This window comes from Salmo salar, chromosome 24 (assembly GCF_965601325.2).
Source record: "Salmo salar chromosome 24, fSalSal1, whole genome shotgun sequence".
NCBI lineage: Eukaryota > Metazoa > Chordata > Actinopteri > Salmoniformes > Salmonidae > Salmo > Salmo salar.
In genome coordinates, this window is record NC_138314.1 from 15,981,701 (window position 1) to 15,999,042 (window position 17,342).

Consider the following 17,342-nt stretch of genomic DNA (forward strand, 5'->3'; position numbering starts at 1 on the left):
CCTCAAAAGGTTCTACAGCTGCAACATCGAGAGCATCCTGACTGGTTGCATCACTGCCTGGTACGGCAACTGCTCGGCCTCTGACCGCAAGGTACTACAGAGGGTAGTGTGTACGGCCCAGTACATCACTGGGGCTAAGCTGCCTGGCATCCAGGACCTCTACACCAGGCGGTGTCAGAGGAAGGCCATAAAAATTGTCAACAACCCTGCCACCCCAGTCATAGAATGTTCTCTCTACTACCGCATGGCAAGCGGTACCGGAGCGCCAAGTCTAGGGCCAAAAGGCTTCTCAACAGTTTTTACCCCCAAGCCATAAGACTCCTGAACAAGTAATCAAATGGCTACCCGGACTATTTGCATTGTCCCGCCCCCCAACCCCACTTCTACACTGCTGCTACTCTGTTTATCAAATATGCATAGTCACTTTAACCATACCTACATGTACATACTACTTCAATTAGTTTGATCTATTGTTCACCTAATACCTATTTTTTATTTAATAAAAATCGCACTGTTGGTTAGGGCCTGTAAGTAAGCATTTCACTGTAAGGTCTACACCTGTTGTATTTGGCGCACGTGACAAAAACTTTGATTTGACCATGATGGTAAGCACCCTGAAACCTGCCGTGACTGCCTTCTGTGACCAGGCTCTACTGTCGTGTTGACCTCTGACGGAGAGACCAAAAGCAGATACATTGTACTATTCAGTAAGTCAAATGATTATCAAATGATTAAAGTAATTTGCTTTGTCCATGTTTTGTAGTATCATCATCACCGTACCAATCCCACCATCAATTTCTCCAGTCAGACTAAAAAAAGACATTGATAGTTCAGTTAACCCACCTTCTCTCTCTCAGCGAGGACTGGGAGATTAGAAGCCTCATAACTGGAGACAGGCAGTGTTTCAACTTCTTCCCACAATACCACTTTGGAGACCTGGGTATGATATAGTTAATGTACTTCTCATCTTTTACCATCTAATCAAACATGACTTTCCTAAAACTGAATGAGTTATTTCGTACTGAGAGAGCATTCACTCCTATAAATATTTTCTCTCTCTCTGTTTCAGATCTGTGTCTTGATGAGTAAAGGAAATGACAGACAACAGGCTTAATTCTAAGCCACCTGATCAACAGAGTCACTGGGACTGTTCTTACCCTTAACGTTTTGAATTGTGTTACAGTATATTCATCTATTTTACTGTACAATGCATTTAGTTGCTTGATACTTATTACTACTAAACAAACATTGTTACTGTATGTAATTTTGCTTTTAAAAAGTTCTACAATTAATTCAAGTCTTAAACAGTAACTTGTATGTGTTTCATGACAACTGTTTTTGGTGAATGAGAGACACCACCAAAATGTGACCCTTCAGAGTTCCATGTAGCCTACCTATCGGAAGGAACACGCTCAGCTCACCAAAAGTCAAGCTATGGGCAAGGGGCAGCATTTCTTCCACTCCCCGGTGACACAGAAATCATGTACTTTATGCTTAACTGTTCAACTTAGACAGCCATATCAAGGTCGAGATATGTCTTATTGAAATGGAAAATAAATTGAAACTGGAGGAAATAGATATGTTTACTTGCTACCTGTTTCAGTATTTCATTCAACGTTTCCATGTAGCCCTCACCCTGAATTAGTATATTGGTTCCTAGTGGTCAGCACATTTGTCTCATTTGGCATAAAAATGTGACAAAGCTAGGGCACAACAAAACATTTAAAAGAGAAGCTTTTTTGTTTTGGGACCAAGGCAGTTGGTTGCCAGGTAACCCAAGAGAAAGTGTAAGACCCCCCCATGTCCACATACACCAAACCACGGGCTGCATCCCTCTTCATCCTGCAACGTTGTTTTTACTGTGGTCCTATTCCAAACCAGACACAATGTACATGCTATTGATCATTTAATTATTTAGCTTGTTGCTACATGTAACAAAAGTTCCTTCAAACAAAAGCAAGTGAGAGAGGCCCTTTTCACCATAATGTGGATGTTATCATTTAGCTGGTATCCAGGCTATCCATTTGAATTCATTAAAGGACAATAGTCCCAAACAGAAGCTTCTTTTTAGAGTGCTCTGGTCCCTAGCTAATAGATGGTGTCTACTCAGTCAGGGAGGGGACATCCATTCAGAGTTATATAAGACAAGTCTGGAAATGAATGCTGATTTAGCCCTCCATTTACCCATTCAAGCAGTGAAGCATGTTGAAAGCCTCCCCTCTTCCTCCTCCACATTGCCCCTTATGCAACAGTGTTTTTGTCTAAGCCTCTGGGAGGCATATGCCCCAGCAGTAGAGGTGTTCTGCTCTAGCTGTACTGTACGGTCGTCCTCAGTGTCTCTGCTCCATCTCTCTCTACCTCTCTCTATGGCTGTTCAGCTGGTTGTAGCTCTCCTGGCTCTAGCCTCTATGAGTGCTGCATCTGCACCGGACTGTAAAGAACTGGTCAAACCCCTGGTACTGGAGGACCATACCGAGGTAAGTTGTGATCATAATACTAAATATTATATTTTGGACCTAATGAATACATCTCAGATGACACCCTACTACCTATCTGGCAAACCTACTTTGGACAGTGACAGATGCTGTGAAGTATTTATTAGGATCCGCAATTTACTCTTCCTGGGGTTTCCAAAACAGGAAACACAAATAAAAGAAATAATATATAGCACATTTACACTAAAATGTAACCATTCAGCAGACGCTCCCATCCAGAGCAACCCACAGCTAGTGCATTCATCTTAAGATGGTGAGACAAGCACATACCACAGTCATATCACGTATCACATACATAATGCAAAATACAATACAAAATGCATATAAATGTCTGTGTCTCTTCACAGTTCCCGTCGTGCTGTAAGGTGTTCTTTTATCTGTTCTTTGAGTCTGGTTTTGTTGCTAGCTTGAGTTACCTGCTGTGGCAGAGTTCCATGTAGTCATGGCTCTATTTTAATACTGTGTGTTTCCCAGCCTCTGTTCTGGACCTAGGGACTGTGAAGAGACCTCTGGTTGCATGTCTTGTTGTACCGATGAGTGTCTGAACTGTGTGCCAACTGCTTCAACAGACAGTTCGGTACCTTCAACAGATCAATCCGTTGCACAAAGACCAATAGTGGTGCAGTCAATCTCTCCTCAACTTTGAGCCAGGAGAGATTGACATGCATGTCATTCGTACTCCGTGTACATCTAAGTGCAATACGTGCCGCTCTGTTTTGCACCAACTGCAATTTGCCTAATTCCTTCTTTGCTGCACCTGACCACACAACTGGACGGGGGTGTGACAACACTAGGGTCTAGTTGACTGAGATAAAGAAAGCAGAGCAATGCCTTATCATAGACAGACCTCATCACATTTTAGTAACCGTTAAGTCATAATTATGTTTTGACCATCATAGCTTGCCATCTAGGTTGACACCCAGCAGTTGTCTCCTCAACTTGCTCAATAGCCCCATTCAGTAATAGATCCGGATGAGGGTTAGGGTTGTGAGTGATTTGTCCCAAAAATGATGCTTTTAGTTTGAGATGTTTAGCACCAGCTTATTGCTAGTTACCCATTCTAAAACCTATCAGTTATTTTACTGTTGCAGCCGACGTGTATACAGTTGAGTCGTCAGAGTACATAGACACATAGGCTTTATTCAAGGAAGGTCATTAGTAAACACCGAAAACAATAAATGGACCAAGCCCTGTGGTACTCCACACTCAACCGAATTTGCATTAGAAAGGCCTCCATTAAAGAAACCCCTGTCTTCTATTGGATAGGTAACTGTACATCCATGGTAAGGCAGGGGATGTTGATCCATAATACCTACACTTTTTTTTGTTTTACTATACTACCCTTGTGTTTCTTCCAACTTCAAATGGTCCAAATTGGTATAGGATGAGGCAATTTTGATGGTATGAAACTCATGTGTTTTTCCTTGTCTGTGACTGGCAGCTCTATGGCAAATGGGTGTATGTGATGGGGTCTGCGGATCATTCATTCTTCCAAAATGCTTTGGGGACTCTGAAAAGCTCCTGGATAGACCTGTCGGCTACATCGGACCATAAAGTAGTCACCCTAAGATGGGGAGACCGCATGTAAGTCTGGCTATATTGTGGATATGAATGCAGACTTTAGTGAATGTTATAGTAGTTTGGAATGGGCTTTATTTAATATCAGGAAAGTATGTGCAATGGTAGACATTTAATTTCACCTTTCTCTGAAAGCAAAGACAACGTTTCAAATTGGCACCTAAGCAATGAATCATACAACATGCTAACACGTTTTCCAAAATGTTCCATCAGTGATGGCAAATGCGTCATGGGTACAACACATGCTACCATCTCCGGCACCACTTCCACAGTACACAGTAAGTGACCTGTGCTCTACTAGCCTGGTTGCCATATCTGCCTGTGCTTTAGCCAACACCCTCCTCTGGCGTTGTTATGCCAAATAGGACATCGACAAAGGAGCAAGTTGGCTGAAGCAGAAATAATCTGGCAACCTGGCTAGTGCTCTACATCTGAGGGAGGAAAACATTTAGCTGCTCAACAAGAGAGGGGCTTTATCCACTTAACTATTATTGTGTATATTGCCTTGTCATTATGTTATGCATTCTCTGTATGTCATCGTATGCCTGTAAAGATAAATAACAAATAAAATGTACTGTTACTGTATTTTACAGTCCGGTATTTTTTACTTGGAAATTACATGGTAATCATGTAGCAATAATAATTACATTTTCTTTTCTTTGGTAGTCACTGAAACAAGCACCAAAAAGTAACCTGCCATTTGGTGTAAGGTACTTACCAACTGTGTTGAATTTGTGTACTGTAACAGCTGAAGCAGGACAGAAAAAAAGCGTTACCAAATGTCCTAATCATAATGGATAAGGCATTGTATTTTATTTTGTGGATCCACAGTTCATTTGTCTGAACACAAAGGCCAGTACCTGGAGACCTGCCCTGACTGCCTGCTTTGGTCAGACACATCTCGTAATGGAGATGTTACTGGCAGATACCTGCTCCTGTTCAGTAAGTCCAATCAATCAATCAATTGGTTTGAGTAAGTCCATCCCCAAAATTGTCTGGACCCATCTGGATGTGCTTTAACCAATTCCTAACTGCTGGTTCAGTGTCATGACAAATGTATGGCATGACAACGATGGTCAGAGGAGTTGGCTTAAGCACATACAGATCTGGGATCAGGCTAACCCCACGTATTGACATTGATAAATAGTAGCAGTTTAGGCATGCTATACTCCAGACAAAGCATTGTGAAAGCCTGGAGTTGACCCTACATCGATAAGGTGTTAAAACGGTATCTTTCTGTCAAAGGGATCGGTCACTATTTCAGAACCAGCGAGATATATTCAATGCTTTGAAAGACTTAATGGAAGATGAGCCTTTTGTTGTCTGTTACCAGCCATAAAAGATTACACCAGCAAGATACTGTAGGTCACCTCACCAGCCTCTCTCTCGCTGTCCCTCTCTCAGCAAGGACAGGGAAAATGGATCACACATACCTGGACACCTATAAGAAACAGGCAGAGTGTCTGAACTTCCCAGAGAAACACCAGACCTACGATGGAAAAACAGGTCAGCGGTTCTCTTTGCTCCTCCTCATCTTTTTTATTATCTTTTATAGATGGTAAAAAATCTACAAAATGTGAAACTTGTGTTTGAGGGAATTTAAATCATAAGAGCAGTCACAAGTCCCTTTTTAAATGGATCTTGTGCAGACAGAGAAAACAATCGCCATTCCATTGTCAGGATTTAGTTCCACAGTAATACAGGCTCATCTTGTTTTCAGCACCATTAAAGGCCCAATGCCGTCAAAAAAAATAAATCTGCATTTTGTATAATATTGTACAACAGCTGATGAAACTAACACTAAGTGTTACAAAATTTGAACAGTGTTATTTCCTGATTGTAGATTGTATTTTCAACCAGCAACTAAGGACTTTCTTATCAGCAGGTTTTGCATGGGTGGAGTTTTGATATAGACCAATTAAAGAGTTCCAAACTTCTCTGCCAATAACAGCTAGTTTTCAGATTACATATCCCTCCCCTCAAACCACTCCCAGACAGTCCTAGCTAAATTATTGCTTGAGAAATATTTTGGTTTCTTTTTTACCATTGTAATGGAACACTATTACAGCAAACCACGGACTACTACTTCACTGTGACAGAATCATGCAAAACCACAAGGGGGAGACATCACTACCGTAATATACACTGAGCATATAAATCATTTCCATGACAGAATGACCAGGTGAATCCAGGTGAAATCTATGATCCCTTATTGATGTCACTTGTTCAATCCACTTCAAATCAGTGTAGATGAAGGGGAGGAGACAGGTTAAAGAAGGATTTTTAAGCCTTGAGACAACAGACATGGATTGTGTATGTGTGCCATTCAGAGGGTGAATGGGCAAGACAAAAAAATCTAAGTGCCTTTGAACAGGGTATGGTATTAGCTGCCGGCAGGCGTACCGTTTTGTGTCAAGAACTGCAACGCTGCTGGGTTTTTCATGCTCAACAGTTTCCTGTGTGTATCAAGAACGGTCCTTCACCCAAAGGACATCCAGCCAACTTGACACAACTGTGGGAAGCAAGTCACAGGCCAGTCAGCATCCCTGTGGAACGCTTAACACCTTGTAGCATCCATGTGAGGCTTTTCGAAGGGCAAAAGGGGGGTGCAACTCAATATTAGGAATGTGTTCCTAATGTTTGGTATACTCAGTGTAAATGCTCTGTAATTTTAGTGGCCATTACATATAAAGCAGACTCGATTCCCTGTGGGAACAAAGTAGGCCTGCGTTATAGAGGATATGCAATTGGGGCAGGAAATGGAAATTATACAAAAATCTGTGACACTGAGAAGTGGTACATCCATTATTTCCTCAGTTTTATCCTCCAAAATGTGGGATGTATGCCAGCAAAGCCACTACCCAACACAACACTAAACAATGCATTAATTGCACTATAAACGGTGACCACAAACCATTGGGGCCTACATAAAGCTGTCCCAACAGCAGAGCTTTCTTTTCAGCACCATGGAGTGAATCCTTACTACTGCTACACCTGGCTATCAGCGGAGCCTTGTCTGGCAGCAAAACAGTTCATTCAGCCTCATTTAATGCCTTTAAAAAAAAACATAGCTGATATGGTTGACTTGCTTAAGCAAATTAGTTTTCTACTGACAATTGTGATGTACAAACTATGGCATAAGGGGACAACGAGCAGAAAAGAGGCAATCCGTAATTTCGATTAAGACATTAATGAGCGAACTAGGACGGACGTAGTCAATATAATTATTTGTTCAGCACTTTTTGAAATGTCCAGTGACAGAATTCAGAACATGGGCCGTTCTTACATTATTCTCCCTGTAAGTCAGAACCATAGGATAAATAAAGGGGGCATATAAGCAGACAATGAAAGCTTTTACAATATTCGATGATTACATTTCTCTAAAACATGCTACATGTGCACCACCAAGTCAGAACAGTAGGCTAAATGACGAGGGGAAAAGGGACCAAATGATTAGGGTGAGGCACATGGGCTACTAACAGCTTACTACACAACATACACTGAGTATTACTTTCTTAGCTACAGTATACATATCTCCCTGGCATATTACATAATTTATGTACAGTTTTTGGACTTTACCTTGTTGTGATCACTTGAACAGGAAGGTGGCGCGGTGGTCCTTTGAGCAAATTTTGTCATCAAAATCTGGCATTTTCTCCATTTATGGTGCTTTCAAGACAAATGAGAACTCTGGAAAAAAAACAAGGTTGAAACATGATGACGTCAGTGATCTTTAGGTCGGAGCTCTAGAAAGAGGCCAGAGTTCCCGACTTGGAATTCTGAGTTGGATGATCGTTCAAAATGTATTTTCCCAGTCGGAGCTCATTTTTTCCTCCAAGTTCCCAGTTGTCTTGAACTCACTGAAAACAGATTTCCCAGTTCTGAGTTTCCAGTTGTTTTGAACGCAGCAGAAGTCATGCTGGATTGATAGCATGGCCAATGTATTCAACCTTCTCTGACCCATGGTGTTGAATGTTTATCCTTTTAAACTTGGAAAAGAGATCCTTAAACCCAGACTTCAGTCCAATCAAAGCTACGGCAGATATAACGTGATTTGATGTCAGTTTATCTGTGGCCAATGATCTGGAGCCTTCTTGGATGGGCACTTCTAATGTAACTCTATGGCACCACTCAAGGGGCTTGAATTTTCGAGCTCTCCCAGTAGATGTTGCGGCGACGTAGCGTCCCCATGAGTGACAGAACACTGAGCCAATCACGGCGCAAATAGATTACATTACCAACCCCTGCGCTCCGTATATTCCGCTGGCTGCCCCACCACCACCGAAAGCACTGAGCTAGGCTGAAACACTTGCATTTTGGAGCTGCCTTACTTAAAGCATGCGGCTTTATTAACTCAATTATTATATATATTTTTTTACATTGTTTGCAAACTGATGTGTGACACGTATTCATGCCCAAATAACATGCAAAACAATGACAATTTTTTGCTAAACAGGTGGGGCTCCACCTGCCCTGAATGACGGGTCGCCACTGAATATCCTCACACTTTCTCTGTATTTCAGAGCTGTGCCCTGATGACAAGGAGGAGAAGAAGGTGGTGGAGGAGAAGGTGGTGGTGGAGGAGGAGAAGGAGATTATGGAGGAGGAGAAGGCTACGGAGGAGGACAAGGCTACGGAGGAGGACAAGGCTACGGAGGAGGAAAAGGCTACAGAGGAGGAAAAGGCTACAGAGGAGGAAAAGGCTACAGAGGAGGACAAGGCTACAGAGGAGGACAAGGCTACAGAGGAGGACAAGGCTACAGAGGAGGAAAAGGCTACAGAGGAGGAAAAGGCTACAGAGGAGGAGAAGACAACGAAGTGAATAAGAGAACCAGATCCTCACCGTGTTGCCCAACAAAACCTCCCTTTAGTGGAACTCTGATCCCATAACCACTAACCAAATACCACTCGTACTTCCATGCACTTTAAATCATGTCTTACATATGCGTTTTTAAATCATGTCTTACATACTCATGACAAGTTCTATGTGCTGTAATATTACAATGTATTGTTAAAAAATGCTAAAGTTTTTACCATGAACTGTTTGTCTTTTTACTGTTTATTTGATAACAGTTCAAGGTATCTTAAATAACAAAACATGACTGTTCAAACAAAGACATTTAAATAAACACATTCAACCTTGTAACTTTTTTCCTTTCAAGTTATACGATTTGAACATAACACTGGATGTACAATGTAAAACTTCCTGTACACATCTAGGTTACATGGGCTATATTGAGAAGTGAGTTAAAGGACAATTCCACTCAAAAATGTTTCATTAGTCCACTGTTGATACGGTCCCAAAACATTTTGCATGTCAGAATCAAGTTTAAGAGAACTTTCAAAATACAAAACAAGCATCATACTGTGACACTTTCTGTATTTTGAAAGTTCTATATCCTGAAAACTTGATTGTTTGAGGGCTTCCGAGTGGCGCAGCGGTCTAAGGCACTGTATCTCAGTGCAAGAGGCGTCACTGCAGTCCCTGGTTCGAATCCAGGCTGAATCACATCCGGCCATGAGTCCCATAGAGCGGCGCACAGCGTCGTCTGGGTTTGGCCGTCATTGAAAATAAACATTTGTTCTTAACTGACTTGCATAGTTAAATAAAATAAAAACATTGCTGACATGCAAAACATTTTGGGACTGTATCCACAGTGGACTAAAGAAACATACTAAAAGTTTGACTGGTATTTTCCTTTAAGAAATCCGCCAACTACTTCTATACTTAACTTGAAACGTGTAGAGATTTAAACTATGCATGTTAATACTGTGGTTTTGAAACACAGCATGACAATATGGACCATTTCTTCAAATGTGGAGTGCATAGTAATAGACATTGTCATATACACTGAGTGTACAAAACATGCTCTTTCCATAAGATAGACTGACCAGGTGAAAGCTATGAACCCTTATTGAGGTCACCTGTTAAATCCACTTCAATCAGTGAAGATGAAGGGGATTTTTCAGCCTAAATTCACCAGATGGGGGAATGGGCAAGACAAAACATTGAAGTATCTTTGAACGGGGTATGGTAGTAGGTGACAGACGCACCGGTTTAAGTATGTTAAGAACTCCAACGATGCTGGATTTTAAACGCTCAACAGTTTCCTGTGTGTATCAAGAATGGTCCACCACCCAAAGGACATCCAGCCAACGGCAGGCCAGTGGTCAAAAACAGGTAATTGATGAAAGAGGACAAAGGAGGCTGACACAAATTGTGATCCATAAAATAATGCACAACTCGTCGTACCTTGATACGAATGGGGTGCGGCAGCCGACCACCTTCTTCCAGCAAAAAACTGAGGTTGCAGTGGGCTAAGGATCAAAAACATTGGACTCTGATGGATCCCGGTTCCTGCTGTTTTACGCTGATGGGAGGACTAGGATATGGTGAAAACCCCTTTGTACATGCATCCATCATACCGTGTGTCTCCATCTGCGAATAGTTTTTTCCTCTGCAGGATAATGCCACGAGGCTAGGATTGTCTAGGAATGGTTCCACAAACATGACAGTGAATTCAGCTGATCTCAATCCAATTGAGCATCTGTGGGATGAGATGGAACAAGCTATTTGGATTAGAGATCTACTACCAGCCAACTTGACACAACTGTGTGAAGCATTGGAGTCAACATGGGCCAGCATCCCTGTGGAACGCTTTTGACACCTTGTAGAGTCCATGCCCCACGAATTGAGGCTGTTCTGAGGGCAACTTAATATTAGGAAGGTGTTCTTAATGTTTTGTACACTCAGTCCATGTAGAGTGCACACTAACAACATTACTCAATATACAGTTGCAGCAACAAAGCATTTTTAGAATTGTACATACCGGTAGACTGGCATTAAAATATGTCCCTTGACATTACGCAAACAAGGAAAAAACTAAGAAAATTATTAAGACAATTAAAGAGAAGTGCAATTAATTCCAGCTTTGCCACCTGATGAGCTGGACACAGTAAACAGTGGCAGCATCTCATTGTCTCTTTACTTTCAGCTGAATTTGACTAAAGTACTGGACAGGTGAGAGCAAATGCCTGGTAGGCATCCACATGTTGCCTTCATCTATAATTTACAATGTTTTCAGTTCAGTGCAAATTAAGAGAAGTAGACGAGGAGAGGAAGCCACTCTAGACTATCGAGATGCAGTCCTAGAGTGATCAAATTCTCAGCCCAAAGCATCAGGCCATGATGTCTGAGAGCTGAGCTCTGCCCCTGGCCCGGCCTGTCTGCAGCCTGTCTCTGGCACGAACCAAAGTAGTAGATGAGGGGTCCAGGCAGCAGCTGAGGCTGCCCACCATTGTGTCCATGGGCCAGCTTGAGATAATGCACCAGGAGAGGGACGTTGGTGGGGGTGAAGCAGGCCACGAACACCACCAGCACCGTCACTACCATCACCACTGCCCGCGTCTTCCTGGAGTGGTTCTCCATGTTGGCAACGGCCAGGGCCTGCACGATCCGGACCTAGCACACGGCGGTGAACACCAGAGGGAATGAAGAAGAAGATGGAGTAGATGGGGAAGAAGTAGAAGTAGTAGGCACAGAGCTTATCTACGTCCTGCACGTCATGGCAGGTGGCGATGTCCATGTCCGGGAGGTGGATGGTCTGTCTGGAGAGTAGGAGGGGGTGTCACTCCTCCCATTGCCAATAGCCGCATGGCCCCACAGACCACAGCGTCCGTCTGAGGACTACGAGTAACATATTACATTATGTGAACATGTCATTACAAAGTGCCTAATTAATGCTAGATGAGAAACCGTAACTTCATGGTGTGCAACACACACCTCACTGTAAACATGTATAGGTGGTAGTGATATAGCAAGCAAGCCACAACAGACAAGTGTAGGTGAGAGTGGGGTAAGTTGAGCCAAAGGGTTAGTTTAGCCACCTGTTGTTTCAAGGAAACCATGCACAAAATGAATCATGTGACCAAATATTTAAGAAGAGGTCATCATTTCATTGAGTTTATGAAGGAAAGAAAAACATGGAAAAAGTGATAAGCAAGTTAGGTCCCCAAAACAGATTTGTACAAAGTCAAATGAGTGTGTTAGAGGTTTCATGGTGCTTGTATCTGAACCAAAGTAGATCATTTACGTTTGTTTATACATCAGTTGGGGTCTCTATAAGCTACAACATGAGGTCTTAAACCTAGCAAAAGTGCTTCCTTGTAGTTGTGTTGGGTAACAGTCAAAATGTTTGCCATGGGGTAAGTTGAGCCAATGGCCACCATACAAAGGATGATCCCATTTAGTCTGTTTTATGCCTGATATGCATAGTATTTTTGCAATGTGTCATGCATATGAACTCAATTCTGTTCATTTTGTATTGTTACTGAGAAGACATCCTCATGTCCCGTGTATACAAACGTAAAACAAACAGTAGTCTAGCCCCCCCCCCCCTTGAGATTCTTCAAAGAGCAGCCAAGGAATTGAGAGAAGGGAAGAGGTCAGATCACGCAGCAGCAAGGGATAAAAAAAATTGACTGAATGACACTTCATTGAACTAAAAAGAAAATGAACACGTACCTGTGCGAAAGAGGCTTAGAGTAACAGAGTCACACAAGGTCTTATCTGATGACATGGAGTCTGAGCTTGCTAAACATATCAAGAATTTTTAGGAACAGTTTCATGGCCTTCAAATGCAGAGAACTTGCCTACAAATTGGCACATCGAAACAACATCCCTGTCCCAGACAACTGGTCAAGAAATGGAAGGGTAAGTGATATTGAACAGAATCTATATTTGAATGTAGGCATACAATATACCACACCCCCATTCTATTAATTAAACCAACCAGCACCATCACCAACGGCCACAGGACACCATTACCCACTTACCCCAAGGCTGCACAACTTACCCCGTCCCGATGCACTAAGTAGATAATGGTGTCCTGTGACAATGGGTGATGGTGCTGGTCCAAGAGACCATTTTTTTTGGACAAGCTATGTTTTCAAAAAGTACGCTACATGGCCAAAAGCAAATGGACACCTGCTCAAAACATCTCATTCCAAAATCATGGGCATTAATATGGAGTTGGTCCCCCCTTTGCTGCTATAACAGCCTCCACTCTTCTGGGAAAGCTTTCCACTAGATGTTGGAACATTGCTGCGGGTACTTGCTTCCATTCAGCCACAAGCATTACTGAGGTCGGGCTCTGATGTTGGGCAATTAAGCCTGGCACGCAGTCGGCATCTGCCAAACCCAGATTCGTCTGTTGGAGTGCCAGATGGTGAAGCGTGATTCATCACTCCAGAGAACACATTTCCACTAGCAGCAAGTTTTACGCCACTCCAGCCAACACTTGGCATTGCGCATGATGATCTTAGGATTGTGTGCGTCTGCTCAGCCATGGAAACCCACTTCAAGAAACTCCCGAAGAAACAGTTATTGTGCTGACATTGCTTCCAGAGGCAATTTGGAACTCTGTCCTGAGTGTTTCAACTGCGGACAGACGATTTTTATGCGCTTCAGCACTCGGCTGTCCGTTCTGTGCGCTTTTGTGGCCCGCCACTTCACATTGACCGGGGCAGCTCTGGCAGGGCAGAAATTTTATGAACTGACCTGTTGGAAAGGTGGCATCCTATGATGGCGCCACATTGAACGTCACTGGCCTCTTCAGTAAGGCCATTCTACTGTTAGTGTTTGTCTATGGAGATTGCATGGCTGTGTGTCCGATTTTATAATCCTGTCAGCAACAGGTGTGGCTGAAATAGCCGAATCCACTAATACTCTTGGCCATGTAGTGTATTTTTACATGAATTCTGATTATTTCTAGGGATACACAACAGCCTGAGATATATGTAGATATCTTTGTTAGAAAGAATACTATACATTTCTCTTGAAGTAGTGATGCTGAAGGTAAAAAAAACGACTCAACCTACCCTACCCTAAGTTTGCTCTGTGTGCTGTCCTACCAGGTTCAAGGTATATTAATATACTGTACACAAAAAAGTTTGTCATAGTCAGTTGTGGAAAAATGACCCAATAGTCATACTTGAGTAAAAGTAAAGATACCTTAATAGAAAATGACTCAAAAGTCACCCAGTAAAATACTTGAGTAAGTCTAAAGTATTGTTTTATATATTATTAAGTATTAAAAGTAAAGGTAATTGCAAAAATATACTGTAGTATAAAAAGTAAAAGTATAAATAATTTCACATTCCTTATATTAAGCAAACTGACAGCACAATTTTCTTATTTTAATGTATGGATAGCCAGGGGCACATTCCAACATTTTCTTTAGGAATGTAGTGAATTAAAAGTTGCCAAAAATATAAATAGTACAGAACAGATACGACCAAAAACGACTTAAGTGGTACTTAAATACACTTCAAGTACTTTACACCACTGGTCATAACTCATTGCCGCCGCCGTCTATGCGCCCTCTCCGGGAAAACCCGTGGATATTGCTCTGCAGGTACCAGTTTGAGTCCGAGGGTTAGTTAATATGTTGACAATATACAAAACACATTTTTTTCAAAATTCTGTACGATGCGACAACGTATCAAACAGCGTTGTTCATGTTGACAACTCGCAACAGAACACCGGTTTTCGTTTGCGCATGAAACGCATTATCCGTGTAGAATTCATCGCAATTGTCTTCAAAACCCATTAAAGTCCATCTTCCTTTTCACTAACAGGTTAAAAATACAACAAAAAATACAATTCTGTTGATACTTCTGATTTTCCAGGCAATGCGCAAAGTGGCCATGTCACATTTCAACCGAGGTAAAGTCGGTTTGAAGTTGGACATTCGACGCAGTGTTGCCAACTAATTTTCAGGGTAAGATGGTAGAGGCAGGTTGATTTGTTGCTAAAAGTTGCTAAATGACGTTGTGATGTCATTGCGTTATAATGTAAAACTGCGTCATTACGTAGAATACACAATAACGTTACTCAAATTGATTTGACATTTGTTCAGGTACAGACTCCCACTCTTTTCTGTACAATTTTGATTGAGACATGTTGATTTATGTTGTAAATTCTATTCAAGATCAAACATTCGTGACCAACTATATAAATTGGGTTTGGCTTGTCGAACCCGTACTACTGCTGCTGCAGTCAGCCAACAATGATTTGTAATTTGCTGAAATTGCTGCTGCCTGTCCACGAGCTGAGCGCCTGCTGCTGATGTCACTCACAATGCACGTTTTGCAGCCAGGCACGAGTGTGTGACAGAGAAAATCGTTTGTGTCATTTAGAGGGAAAATGCGTGCATTTTAGCTTTGAGTCACTTTTCAAAAGTTGCTAAAAGTTCCAAATACATTTTTAAAAGTAGCGAAATTTGTTGCTAGGTGCTGATTGAAAAAAAAGTTGCCAGGGTAGTCTGAAAAGTTGCTAAATCTAGCAACAAAATTGCTAGGTTGGCATCACTGATTCGATGGATATTCACATGTAGTTTTCCTTACTTCCACCAACAGCAGTTAGGGACCGTCAACATAGTGACAAATCAAATTTTTCACATTTCAATAGCTCTTTAACCATTACTCCTAACACTTTCAAAACTGGTTGTAGCTAACCCGATGGCATAGACACACATTGCACACCCTTTAGTCTGTCCATTGTCATCTCACATGATTTTACATAAATATTTCAAAACGTAAAATTTCAATAGCTCTTTGGTCATGTGACCTAGTGACTTCAAACAAGTTTCAGAATGTCCACTCAGTGGGCCTACACATTGCACACCCTTTAGTTTGTCCATTTTCATCTCACATGGTTTTACCTGAATTTTTCTAAATTTAGAATTTCAATAGCTCCTTGGTCATGTGACCTACTGACTTCAAACAAGGTTCAGAATGTCCACTGACTATACCTTCATATTGCACACCCTTTAGTTTGTCAATTTTTATCTCACATGGTTTTACATGAATTTCTCTAAATGTAACATTTCAATAGCTCCTTGGTCATGTGACCTAATGTCCGCCGACTACCCTTCTATATTGCACACTTTTGTTTGTGTACTGTAAAATCACACGGTGTAACCTACATTTTTCTTATACTGCTCAAAAAAATAAAGGGAACACTTAAACAACACAATGTAACTCCAAGTCAATCACACTTCTGTGAAATCAAACTGTCCACTTAGGAAGCAACACTGATTGACAATACATTTCACATGCTGTTGTGCAAATGGAATAGACAACAGGTGGAAATTATAGGCAATAAGCAAGACACCCCCAATAAAGGAGTGGTTCTGCAGGTGGGGACCACAGACCACTTCTCAGTTCCTATGCTTCCTGGCTGATGTTTTGGTCACTTTTGAATGCTGGCGGTGCTTTCACTCTAGTTGTAGCATGAGACGGAGTCTACAACCCACACAAGTGGCTCAGGTAGTGCAGCTCATCCAGGATGGCACATCAATGCGAGCTGTGGCAAGAAGGTTTGCTGTGCCTGTCAGCGTAGTGTCCAGAGCATGGAGGCGCTACCAGGAGACAGGCCAGTACATCAGGAGACGTGGAGGAGGCCGTAGGAGGGCAACAACCCAGCAGCAGGACCGCTACCTCCGCCTTTGTGCAAGGAGGAGCAGGAGGAGCACTGCCAGAGCCCTGCAAAATGACCTCCAGCAGGCCACAAATGTGCATGTGTCTGCTCAAACGGTCAGAAACAGACTCCACGAGGGTGGTATGAGGGTCCGACGTCCACAGGTGGGGGTTGTGCTTACAGCCCAACACCGTGCAGGACGTTTGGCATTTGCCAGAGAACACCAAGATTGGCAAATTCGCCACTGGCGCCCTGTGCTCTTCACAGATGTAAGCAGGTTCACACTGAGCACGTGACAGACGTGACAGAGTCTGGAGACGCCGTGGAGAACATTCTGCTGCCTGCAACATCCTCCAGCATGACCGGTTTGGCGGTGGGTCAGTCATGGTGTGGGGTGGCATTTCTTTGGGGGGCCGCACAGTCCTCCATGTGCTCGCCAGCAGTAGCCTGACTGTCATTAGGTACCGAGATGAGATCCTCAGACCCTTTGTGAGACCATATGCTGGTGCGGTTGGCCCTGGGTTCCTCCTAATGCAAGACAAGGCTAGACCTCATGTGGCTGGAGTGTGTCAGCAGTTCCTGCAAGAGGAAGGCATTGATGCTATGGACTGGCCCGCCCGTTCTCCAGACCTGAATCCAATTGAGCACATCAGGGACATCAGGTCTCACTCCATCCACCAACGCCACGTTGCACCACAGACTGTCCAGGAGTTGGCGGATGCTTTAGTCCAGGTCTGGGAGGAGATCCCTCAGGAGACCATCCGCCACCTCATCAGGAGCATGCCCAG

General features: G+C 42.6%; 1 protein-coding gene across 1 annotated transcript; it reads left to right on the forward strand.

The window, feature by feature from the left end:
• The first annotated feature begins 2,227 nt into the window (after positions 1 to 2,227).
• On the forward strand, positions 2,228 to 9,219 carry LOC106585045 (saxitoxin and tetrodotoxin-binding protein 2). The gene is made up of 6 exons (XM_014170795.3): positions 2,228 to 2,477; positions 3,937 to 4,079; positions 4,287 to 4,351; positions 4,905 to 5,015; positions 5,478 to 5,579; positions 8,597 to 9,219. Exons 1-6 carry the CDS (start codon positions 2,244 to 2,246, stop codon positions 8,893 to 8,895), a joined length of 954 nt encoding a protein of 317 aa, XP_014026270.3. The 5' UTR covers positions 2,228 to 2,243; the 3' UTR covers positions 8,896 to 9,219.
• The last annotated feature ends 8,123 nt before the right edge of the window (positions 9,220 to 17,342 follow it).

Coding starts and splice junctions, on each gene's coding strand:
- LOC106585045 (XM_014170795.3), top strand. CDS start 2,244: ATGCAACAGTGTTTTTGTCTAAGCCTCTGGGAGGCATATGCCCCAGCA. Junction 4,080..4,286: donor CTAAGATGGGGAGACCGCAT/GTAAGTCTGGCT, acceptor ATGTTCCATCAG/TGATGGCAAATGCGTCATGG. Junction 4,352..4,904: donor CACCACTTCCACAGTACACA/GTAAGTGACCTG, acceptor GTGGATCCACAG/TTCATTTGTCTGAACACAAA.